This window comes from Chanodichthys erythropterus, chromosome 7 (genome assembly GCF_024489055.1).
Source record: "Chanodichthys erythropterus isolate Z2021 chromosome 7, ASM2448905v1, whole genome shotgun sequence".
Taxonomy (NCBI): Eukaryota; Metazoa; Chordata; class Actinopteri; order Cypriniformes; family Xenocyprididae; genus Chanodichthys; species Chanodichthys erythropterus.
In genome coordinates, this window is record NC_090227.1 from 38,687,564 (window position 1) to 38,700,373 (window position 12,810).

General features: G+C 38.5%; 1 protein-coding gene across 1 annotated transcript in view; it reads right to left on the bottom strand.

Annotated features, from left to right (window-relative positions):
• Positions 1 to 4,963: 4,963 nt before the first annotated feature.
• Positions 4,964 to 12,810, bottom strand: part of LOC137022868 (novel FERM domain containing protein) — a 161,488-nt gene continuing 153,641 nt past the window's right edge. The window contains exon 14 of the mRNA XM_067389345.1: positions 4,964 to 5,603. Within this exon, the coding sequence (XP_067245446.1) occupies positions 5,011 to 5,603 (593 nt within the window). The 3' untranslated portion in view covers positions 4,964 to 5,010. The remainder of the gene's footprint in view (positions 5,604 to 12,810) is intronic.

The window sequence follows — 12,810 nt, forward strand, 5'->3', positions numbered from 1 at the left end:
TTTATTTGTGTACATTTAACCCAACACAATTTGTTTTTAAATATGAACTCCTATCTGTGTTGCCAAGTCTGCGGTTTTCCCGCAGAATTGGGCTACTTTTTAGTTTTTTTTAGTTTTTTTTTGTTTTTTTGCATGACCGCGAGTTGAAGCGACTCCAAATTTCATGATATTTAGCCACGGGGAAACCCACCAAAAACGCGGATTTTACCCCCTGAACGCGGTTATTACCATGGGACCATGGTAGCAATTGGGCGGGTTTTGTTATGAAAACCTGGCAACCCTGCCTGTGCTTCATTTTGTTAAATAAACACACGCACAAAAAAATCGTAGTATTGCCCTATATGAGATCAGAATAATTGGCAATATGTGACCCATGCTGACAAAATGAGTTGCAATGAGCCAATTTTCAAAAATTTGTTATTCCTTTCATTCTCAATTAAAAAAACCTTCGGAATGATGTATGATTTGTTGGAAGTAGACAAAAAATGAATGAGCTACACTTGTTTGAAGTTGAGCAAAGTCAATTTCGAGAAAAATTGAGTTAAAGTTTTCTGAAGGTGCCTAGCAGCAATACCTTAAAATCCCTGGTAATAACCCAATTTGGCACACAACCAGTCAAAAACAAATATCTATAGGAAAACGTACAAATAAAGATACTTTTAAAATTTGGAGATTTGGAGCATTGGGATCACTAGACAAGGGCTTCATAAATTCATTTTTGTGAAAATCTCAAATTCAACCAAAATTGACATTTTCACTCATTTCACGCATTCCCACTTATTTTGCCAGCACGGCTCACAAATGTTTTCAAAAAATAAGTTTGGGGCGAAATGCTAGTTAAACAGTAATTCCGTCTTATTAAAGGAAATGGTATTATTTTAACATTGGTGTGATTTAAAAAGTGAAATTAGTCGAATATCTTGAATTAGAAAGCCAGCTGAATAATTAGACATCCAGAATTATAAACCACAAGATATCCAAACTCTTTTGAATGTTTATTTCAAGTTTGAATATTTCCATGGCACCAGTTACAAGGGACTATCAGTGAAACAATTTCTTATACCATTTTCATGGAAGGTTTCCTACAGTACAAAGATGGTTTTGGAATGAATCTGACTTAACAGGAACTGCATTTGGCACATAAATTTTGTATATATTTCAATATTCATATATTAAGGAACTAAACAGCGACATCTAGTCCCCAACAGAAAAGATGCAGATTACAAAAAAAAAAAAAAAAACGCCCACAGACACATCTATGCATAAACAAATGTGCATGTATATGCATAGCTGTTGAAGGGACTGTGGGGGCTGGCAAAGTGACAGAAGCACAGTACAGTAAATGAAGCATGTTGTCACCACTGATCTTTACTGGATCTCAGCGCCACAGTAGATCTTAAAGCTACGGTTCAGGTGAAGTCAGATTTTACCAAATAATTTGGGAATTTGTATGCAAGCATGTAAGGAGCATTCATTCTAATGATAATGAAATTGAAAGTCCCTGGTAGAATGATTTCAGAACTAAACCTAGTCGATCTGAGAGATCACACAACTGCTGTCTAATGCGAGCAGTTCATTAAATTACATGGAGGACATTCTGACCTTACTTGGAATGAGCTCCAAACCTCTAAAGCTCCAACTCTTAAAGAACAGCAGCCATTCAGTACAATTTCACTACTGCAAACCAGAATCTAACAGCTGTAGCCAACAATAACAGACCTTGAATATTAAAATCACCATCTTTAATAGGCTGATGGGGATCGCTTGAAGCTGTAACATTTTGTACATGCTGTCAAGGTGTAGTTTAAGCCAGTGAAGTGCTTTATCTGCGGTGTTCAGTAATACTCCTTCATTTGATAAGTGTTCAACTCTACTATGCATACAAAGAAGCATAAAAATACTTCTATACAAAGTTCACAGAGGGACCTTGTGACAACCCAGTTAGATTAAAGAAATGATGAACCGATTTAGCTGACAATTGTCCTTTACCGGACCCTTGCATTCATCACAGTCAAACCTGGCCATTCCATACAGTACAGGAAAACTGTCTAGAGACAAAAGTATTAAGTAAAAGTTCACAAGGACTCCTCCTTGTGCAGCAATTGCCCTTCATCTGCGAGTCTAGGAAGGAGTCTGCTCTAGTCAAAACTTGTGCAATAGGATTCCAAGGACAAAAAGAAGCGTAAAACTTCAGAACAACGGCACACTGACTGTTCAGGATCCAAACAAGATGACGAGTGCTCACGATGAGTATAAAATGTAGCAAATTTTGGCAATAAATGTCATATAAAATGAGCTTTTTAGTTAAAATCGCAATTTTGCGTCTAACTCAAATGAAATGGATTCATTCTGAACTCTTAAGAAAACATCTGGTAGTCTTGACTTGCTACACAACAAAAACCACCAAAAAGATTCATTCAAATTATTCTACAATTCAGGTTATTGCTTATTGAATGGCGCTGCCATGCAGGACTGACCACTGAGGCTACATAATGCTGTCAATGAGTAAAATCCCATCAATTATCTTCTTTTTCAAAACCTTTACTAGCCTTCCAAGCATGTTTTTTTTCTCTGATCAAAATCAATTTATCGATATGAATCAGTAAAATGGTAAAAACCATTGTAATATTGTACTGTTTATTCAGGTTCTACAAAAATATAAATGGACTTAAGCCACCACAACGCTTGGCACATCAGTGATGTTATAAATGCATGCATGAACGCTTCTAAAGGAAAGAGACATGCATAACTCCAATGGCTCGCTCTCTTTTCCTTGTGTTGGCGATTTCAACAATTTCTGCTACAGTTTTGCACCTCATGTTTGCGTGTTGTAGCTGAAAGCTCATGTAGTCGGTGGAAGACAGCAGTTCTGTGAAATGGTTATAAAGGCATGTGACCCGACTGCACAATTCGGCTAATCAAACACAATATTACAGTCAGCCACTTCCTAAAACACATCTCAGCCATCGTAACCATTTGTTCACTAGCACCATAGTGATTCTGGCCTCACAACAGCATTGTGATTAGTGGATCGAAGCATGTTCGTTAAAAATAACAGCACTGGTAAAGCCAAGCTTGTGAGCTGCCACAAACTAATGCTATATTCAAAAGCTGTAATTATTGTAATTTATCGTAGTGTGAATACCAATGTAAGATCTAATCTAATCCCCCACTGGCTGTTACTTGTCTCTTTTTCGCTTTACACAAAAATAAGTCTGCTTTGTCTGTGTTTTCCATTCACTTCCTCTATCTTCCGCTTTCTCAAACTGGCAGAGCTAGATCGTGTTTGGTAAAATAAAACCCCTGTCCAACTGGCATGCCACTGGAAGAATTGTTTGTCTTTAAATAAATACTATAGACTAATCAGGACAAAGTGTACTAAAGACTAAACCTGGCCTTCTAGTACATATTGCCAAAAACATCGATTGTTAAAATATGAGCATACACACATACACACACAAACATACACACACAGTCTTTTGGCTAAACTGTGTATAAAGCAATCCATATTGTTCAAATGCTGGGCCTTTTCCAATATACAAAGCGCAGGGATGGTTTTCTCATTAATGGTTAAGTTGGAAATGGATTGTGGATCTGGATAAAAATCTTTCTTGTGTCTCCCTTGACAGAAACGCCATAGATTCTAGACCTCATCTGAAACACAGAGCTAAAAAAGGTATAATTTAATTTTCAATAACAAAATAACATTTCAGTTTCTGTTAAAATATACATGGAAAAACTGTCGATATATTAGGAAACTAACTACTTTTTGTACAAAAAGTACAGCATTGTTATTGTAATTAAGAATAATCATAGCATGATATTCACAAAATACAAACTTAGGAGCAAGGCTGATATGGAATTAAAAAAAAAATTACTTTATACAATGGGATTTCTTTCTATTGAGAAAGAATCAGGATGGAAAATAAAAAAAATAATAATAAAATAAAGCAAATGCACATATTTGTGAAAAACTTATTTCTTATAAATCAAACCCTTACAGTATTGCACATACTACTGTAGCTAGACTGGGTGCTAGTTGCTTTTAAATCAATCATGAGAACTTCTTTAACATATATTGACACTATTGGGTCACATAACAGAACACAATTTATACCAATTAATTTTTCTGTATCCATTAGAAAGAACCTTTTTAAAATGATTTCTACTTCACAGCTTGCTACGGCCTAAACACAATTATATTCCTAAAACGTATTTGACACCCTAAATCTCAAGCCACCATATACAGAACTCAAATGTACCCATCAATTTTATTCAAATAACATCATTTCCAGTCTTTCCTCGGGTCTCGCTTCCAAAATAACTTGCACATTCTTACCTTACGTATAACCCTCTGCTGATCTGATCGTCGCTGTGGTCAATTATAGCAGCCTTCAGAAAATTACTAAGAGTTAAATGACGGATGGATATGAATTATGCATAAACTCAGAAAAGCATTGGTTTTCCACGTTCTCGTGCTTTCCGAACCCACTATACTGAACCAACTTGCCGTCTCTCTAGACTTAACGCACCACATTCTTTAATGAGACTTTAATCATTTTTATTGTAAAATAAATATAAACGAAGGCAACATTTTCTTGTTGCAACAAAATATTTTATATTCCCTATTTAAGGAACAATATAATCTTCTAAAGTCTTTGAATTAAGTTTTATGTATTTTTTTTTTTTGCATTTTTTTGTAAAAATAAAATACCTGAAATGACCTGAAATCCAAAAAAAGGAAACGAAAAACCCAAAAAATGTCTTTGTAAAAAAAGAAGAAAAAATTAAAAGTGTAAAAATGGGTGGGGGAGAAAGAACTAAAAGTGGAAGAGAAGAGGAGCTGTGGGCCTGGTGGTCCACCGTGTATCAGCAGGAGTGTCATGAAAGAAGCTGGGTTCATGGGACAGGTCGGTGCCCTCCGTCACTCTCTCTCTCTCTCTCTCTCCACGTGTTTAGCGTCTTCTCGACCCCAACAAGGGAGGCTTTACGAGCTTTAGTGCCTCATTTTCACTTGTTAATGAGCAGCCCGCCCACCCAGCGGAGCTTGCAGGCAAACCACCGTCTGAGGGGACAAAAGTATTCGTAATGGAACTGCTCAAACTCGGGGGTCTGGCGGATATCACGTAAAAATGCAATGTCAAGGTCGGACTCAGTGAGGATGATGAGGAGGAGGAGCAAGACAAAGAGGAGTCCAATGGTCACAAGGAGCAGACGGAGTACACTTAAAACAAACTTATTCACCTGTTCCGTCTCGCTGAGCGCGGCCTCCCCACCTGCGCTCTGCAAGGGGCCTGCCGCCCTACTGTCCGCTCCTAACTCGGCCACGTCGCCCACGGAGGGCGTGCCCGCCTCCGACTCTTTCTCCTCCTCGATGCTGCAGGGGGCGCCGTTGATCTGGCGCGAGACTGCCAGCTCCAGGCTGTGCTCGGCCACCGGCGTTGGCAGAACGCTGTCGGAGGGACTGTAGGTCTCATCGGAGATGACCGCCGTCCCGTCGCCGGAGTCCGTCAAATGGCTGCGCGAACGTGGCATGAAGGAGTCGCCGTGGGACACCGAACGCACGGGAGTGGAGTGGGCGCTGTCCCGCAAGGATTCCAGACCTGGATGGAAGGAAGGGGAAAGATAAGAGAGAGACAAAAGGGCAACTTAATGATTCACAATTTATAAAAAGTGATTTCTGACACAGTCTACACCAGATCTGAGTGGCAAGATGCGACAAAAGCAGATAGAGCCCATTATAATCAGTGATGCACAACATGACAAATTCCCTACTGTAAACTGATGCCCAGATCTAATTCTGACATACGTCAAGCACTCATGCTACTTCTGGCACGAAGAACAAATGGATTTGCAACGGACGCCGTTGCAGCAAGTTGTGGCACAGTGCAACGCAACTACTGTTGCATCTGATGTAGATGGTGCAACGCTGCATCCGAAATTACGTACTGTCTGAGTAGGTACTACATTTGAATTTGAATTCACTTCGCAACCATTAAAATAGTACGCTCTATATAGTATGAATGTGGGTAGTATGAATCAGGGCCGTAACCAACATAGGCATTGAGGGGGACAAGTCCCCACCAAATTCTTGAAATTCTTGCACTCTATTACACAGCGCTCTATATGTTGTTAGGATGATAAAAAGGTTTAAAAGTTACATTTGTAGTCTGGTCTGCCTCAGCAGTAACGGCGCTTGTAAATGTCAAAATGATTGAGATGGCCAATCAAATCAAAGTAGTAGAGCGTGAATTCCAGCACGAATCACCAGTTTAAAGTTGAAAGAGAGTGTAAGATTTAAATAGCGAAACATTTAATACATGTCAACTGTTTTGCGATAGAAATGTTTAATGATCGACAATTCAGTGATGCAAACTATGCGACTTTTTTTTCTCAAATATGGCCATTTTTAATTGAAAATATGCGTTTACGTGATTCCTACCTGAGTGTGATGAGACCAGATACATTTTACATTTACATAAAACTAATTTTATGTTCAAATATTATTTGCAGATAGTTCAAAATGATTACTTACCAACTAGAATTAGACCTATATATATACTGAATAAAAAAAAATAAAAAAGTAAAATGTTTAGAATAAATTCTAATTAAATTATTAGAAAAAAACTTGTTAAATTTCGAGAAAAAAGTCGAGATAAAATGTTGAGAATAAACTCGTTAAATTACAAGAAAAAAATCGTTAAATTTCGAGGACAAATTTGTTCAGTTATGAGAAAAATGTCGTTAAATTTCGAGAAAAAAAGTCAAGATAAAATGTTGAGAATAAACTTGTTAAATTTTATCTCGACTTTTTTCTCAAAATTTAACGACATTTTTCTCATAATTTAACAAATTTGTTCTCATAATTTAACGACTTATTTCTCGTAATTTAATGACTTTATTCTCAACATTTTATCCCGACTTTTTTCTCAATTTAACGAGTTTTTTATCGCAATTTAACGAGTTTATTCTCAACATTTTATCTCGACTTTTTTCTTGAAATTTAACGAGTTTTTTCTCGTAATTTTACGAGTTTAATCTCAACATTTTATTTCGACTTTTTTCTCGAAATTTAACAACTTTAATCTCAAGATGGTTTTATTTTTTTTTATTTCTGCTTGGCCCTAATCCTCTTCCGTAAAAATCAGATTGGGTCAGATTGCTTTCTTACCATAACCAAACCGCTTCAGAGTTCGTTTTCAAACGGCAAAGTGGATTGCGGATCAAATCAGGATTGATGAGTTCATATATGCCTTAAAGGATTAGTTCACTTTCAAATGAAAATTACCCCAAGCTTTACTCACCCTCAAGCCTAGTATTCAAATTACGAAAAAGATGGAACTGGCGTTGCGTTGGTTCCATAAGTTGAATAGGGAAGGTGTAGGATGTAGCGTAAGCTTTTTTAACTGCTAAAGTTTGACACTTTCCTTGTAAGTTGAATACAGAAGTTGGTTTGGCGAAAGCTAGATATTTTACTTCATAACTTGTTAAATATGGATTTTTTTTTTTTTTTATACAAAAATGCATCGCTTCGCTTCAGAAGGACTTTATTAACCCCCCGGAGCCATGTGGAATATGTTTATGATGGATGGAGTCACTTCAGCTCATACTCATTTGGTCATGCTTATTGCCATTATAAAGCTCAGACGCATCAGGATATTTATTAATATAACTCCAATTGTGTTCACCAAAAAGAAGAAAGTCAAATACACCTTAGGATGGCTTGAGGGTGAGTAAAGCTTGGGAAATTTTCATTTGAAAGTGAACTAATCCTTTAAACGAATGGAACTAAGGAAAAAAATGTGCCAGGTTCCAGTGTGAAGATGTCCTAAGAGGGTGCAATTCCTTTGCCAACATTGAAAGTCCAGACTTAAAATGCACAACCTACAACCTGCCACTGCTACATAGTATCTGTGTGACAAACAAGTAGTCAAATATAAAACAATCACAAAACAGTACATGACAATATGAAAAATAAGCACACATTTCCTATTTGTTTTTTCTTTTTATGCAAAACATTAGCCATTACCCACAAGGGTTCATGTTTTCTATGGTTACATGTCAAATTGTCCTGTCAATTGTGTTAAAAGTCTTAGCATCTTATTCTCGCCTGGCTTTTACCCAAGACCTCAAAGAGTTCATTTGTAAAATCGCAAGAGGAGGGAGGGATGACACGGTGTTCATTCAGCTTAAGAGGGAACATTAGAAGGGTCTCATGCAGGTGACAGACCTAGATACTGAATCACAGACCAGAGCGCTAATGTGAAAAGACGTTTCCCAGCTTGTTTGCACTGATAGACAGTGTACTTCAAGCCCCTACAGGCCTCAGCAAAGCACTGGGACACGTACAGTATTGACAGGCAAACAGCCAACTTACTGAGGTGCTGTAACAATTAGCAACACATGGTAAAAGGACTAGACCTCGTAACACAACATGCATATGCAAATATAGCACACAATCTTGAATTGCTACTAACTTAGAAAGGCTTTAAACGGGTTTCGCGATAGCAGCACATTCAGTTACGTGACATACAGAAGTCAACTGAGAGTGGATATATATTTCTGTTCTTAAACATAACTTTAACACTATGATGTTAAGAGGATTCGTCACAGCGAGAGACCTCAGAGACCACAAAGTGAGGATGCTGCAAATCTCCCATAAATCCTCGTGCTTCGGCTCTCACATACCCTTTTCCTCAAGGAACCCAAAGAAGAGAAACATACAAGCTTTTGCTGAGCATAGATTCTGTCACTGCAGATATGTTATATCTCTATTCTGATGTGAAAGGATTAGGATTTCATCTCTTGACAATTTTACTGCTCAACCAAAGGCCTCTCGTTCACAATATTAAACACCCTGCCAAAGAGAAAAATGGTCACGCATGAAAGCACATCTGCTTTAGTGCATTTTTTCTGAGTTTAAAGATGCCTGAAATATAACAGCTTAGATTTTACTTGAATTGTAAGCATACAGTTGCAAGTATTTACCTGTACTTCTGCATTAATAATTCATTAAAATATGCAAGCCTCTCCAACCAAAGACAAACACAATCGACTTTGTTTTTGCCAATACCCTGACAGCAACAGAGTGTCAGCCCAGATCCAGCCCGGATCTGGGCCACACTATGGTGCTGTCTGGGTATGTTCAACATGTTGAACAAAAATATGAACCTTGCAATAACTAACTGACTCTTAAAGGTGCTATAGAGGATGTTTTGTTTTATACATTTTTGCAATATTACTTGAAACTGTCTTTACTAACTGATAAAAGACTATTTATTAGGTGCACTGAAAGGAATAATATTAATATACATCATCTGTGACCGAGGTAGGGCCTTAAAAACATCAGCCAATCGTTTGTGTGATCATCACACAAACGATTGGCCCTCTGGTTTGTCAATCACTGCCATGACGTTCCTTGTGAGAGACGGCTGCGCGCTCCAGTAACTTTCCACACTCCACAGGCGCCGCATTCCTGTCTGCAATGTTTTCATTGGAGACAGGAATAATAAGTGTAGATTATGAGTCACTTGTGGTGAGTCCGACAAAATGAATCCACTAACACAACACAGTGAATGCCGGTGGTAAACACTTGTGTTCCAATACTCGTGCACGAGTTTTGGGAGACGTTCCTTTGAAATGAGCTGTGAAGGAGGGGGTTGTTCTTAGGCTCATTTCAAAAACTCAGTAACAGTCTTTGGTTTCTCAGTCATCGAAAACATCCTCTGTAGCACCTTTAAATCTTCTTTTGCAGTAATAGCTTCTATTAGCACTAGTTTGGAGAGATCCTGGATTATTTCTCTTTTAACTTTTTTAACTCTTCAATTCATATATCTAGTGTATTCTTAAAGTGAATCACTCTCTTCAGCTCATGTCACACAGCACACTTTATCAACAGAACTGATGTCTGGACTGAGAGCACAATTTCTTCTGTGTAAGCAGTTCCGTTGCTAAATTACTTCTGTATTGAGTGAGTGTCTTCTTGTATCACCCAGTTTCAGGTGATGGACGGCTACCCTGATATTATCAACCGCCTTTCACCACACTTCACAGCTGGAATGAGATTTTAGTTTCAGTGTGCAGACCTCCAAACATTATGATGTACACTTCTGCAACTCCTGCAGTTCTTTTTTTACTACTCCTTGGCTTAAAAGATTAGTAACAGTAATAGCCTTCTATCTGTAGACTGTGGATTAATGAACACCCAGAAATGCTTCTGCAGCTGTCAAACTTCTAACATGCTCTGTTTATTATAATCAGGACATATGAAGAACTGAAGAGCGTTTCCTTGAGGAGAGATCAGCTTCTGTCAATGATCAAATGTTTTTAGTAAGGTAGAGTATCTTCAATCCACACATCTCATTGATGGACTCCAATTACTCTTTGAAGAAATCATTATCCTGGATAGTTAAACAATGAATAGTTATGATATTATATTATACCCCCATGTCATCTAAGATGTTTGTCCTTCTTTCTTCAGTCGAAAAGAAATTACGATTTTTGAGGGAAACATTCCAGGATTTTTCTCCATATGGTGGACTTCAACAGTTACCAACGGATTGAAGGTCCAGATTCAGTGCAGCTTCAAAGGGCTCTACACGATCCCAGCTGAGGAATAAGAGTCTTATCTAGCGAAACGATCAGTCATTTTCTAAAAATAAAAATTTAACCACAAATGCTCATCTTGCAATAACTCTGCGATGTGCCACGCGTTATGTAATCACTTTGGAAAGTTCACACGTGATGTAGGCGGAAGTAGCATGGTAGGGCAAATTTCCTCTTCCAACTTCAAAATTGTCTGACATCATTGTTTTGTTGACATCCATTGTCATTCGCTTTGTAAACATTTGCTCGGTACTTCCGCCTACGTCATGCGTGACCTTTCCAACGTGATTATGTAATGTGTGGCGCATCGCAGAGCTAGTGCAAGACGAGCATTTGTGGTTAAAAAGTATATAATTGTTTTATTTTTTATTTTTTTAGATGATGCCAGATCGTTTCGCTAGATAAGACCCTTATTCCTCGGCTGGGATCATGTAGAGACCTTTGCATTGAAACTGCATTTTGGATCTTCAACCCGTTGGTAACTGTTTAAGTCCACTATATGGAGAAAAATCGTGGAATGTTTTCCTCAAAAACCTGAAGAAAGACATAAACATCTTAGATGACATGGGGGTGAGTAAATTATCAGGAAATTTTAATTCTGAAATAAATTAATACTTTAAACTGTTTATTTAAAATGTACACTATCATTCAAAAGTTTGGGGGTGATATGATTCTTTAATGTTTTTAAAATCTCACCAAGGTTGCATTTATTTGATCAAAAAGTAAAACCGCGAAATATTATTACAGTTTAAAATGACTGTTTTCCATTTTATTATATTTAAATGTCATTTATTCCTGTGATGGCATGGCTGAATTTTCAGTGGTCAGTGTCATTTTAGGTCATTTTCAGTTACTTGACTGTTCAGAAATCATTCTAATATGCTGATTTGATGCTCAAGAAACATTTATTATTACCATTGTTGAAAACAGTTGCGCTGCTTAATATTTTTGTGGAAACCGTGATACATTTTTTTGATCAATTGATCAATTAAAAGCATTCTTTTCTTTAAAAAAATCGTACTGACTCCAAACTTTTGAATGGTTATGTATGTTCTACAGAATTAAAGCACTTCACACCTCAAAGAGCTTTATATGCTGAAAACAAACACCACTGCAGCAACACCAGCAGAAAGTCCATTACCTGCCTTTTTCTATTCTAACCTTCCTAATCCAATTTCATCATAACAAAGCAAAAATAAAATATACCTTACTGAAAAGACCTTCAGAAAAATCGAATAAAAACAACCAATCAAGCATCTGGTACACAAACAAAAACACATTAGACTTTACCTAAAGCTGATGTGGGCACTGCATAAGATGGTGAAGTCATGGGCAAAGGTGATGCCCGCAGCTGGTCCTGCTGCCCCGTCAGGGCTGGGTAAAGGGGCAGCACACCAAGGGCCTTTCCCAGCATTCGAGGCCCCAAACTCAGCACCCGAACCTTTACATCCCGATAGCAGTGGTTGATCATGCGCAGGTGGACGTTCACCCGCGTGGTGATGCGGATTAGGCACTTCACCATGTTTATCTCCGAAAAGCAAACGTCTGCAGATGGCGTACTTCTTCAGAGAGCGTGTGAACAAGTGCAAACCCTGTTACCGGTGCCCTCTTTCCACCGTGGGCTGCTGGGTAAAGGCTTGGCTGTGCTGGTAAACGGCAAAGAAGGCACCCAAGACAGCGGTGGCAAATCCTACCCCACCCAGACCTCTCACCTCCTCCCTTCCTCAGCCAGTGACTTAAATGGTGAGAAAGGCCCTGTCTATTTTCAGATGAGGGTATTAATACTCCTTGAAGATTCACAGTCAGCACATGTAGGACAGTTGACTTTATCCTCCCCAGCTCTCTGAGCCGTTCGCACTACAGACAAGAGCTCTTCACAACATCTTAAGATGGTCTTTTCAGTGTTGCAGAGAGGATACAGTGACCGGGGACTTAACTGCACTTCGTCTATGTGCTCATGTTAAGAGTGGGCAGTGCTCTGTTGTGATGCTAGTCTAACACTCAGGCTCATTAGATGAGACCCAGAATGAAGGGGTGGGCAGGGGACACCGGTAAGCCTTTGATGGGTGGGACAAGATGGTACAGCTGGTGCCACAGGGAAGTGTTAGTACTGACTGTACACAGCTGGCACAGAAATAGAGTGCTGTGACTGACAGGAGCACCTGCATCTCCACTCCTCTAAGTGACGCCGGGTCCTGCCTCATA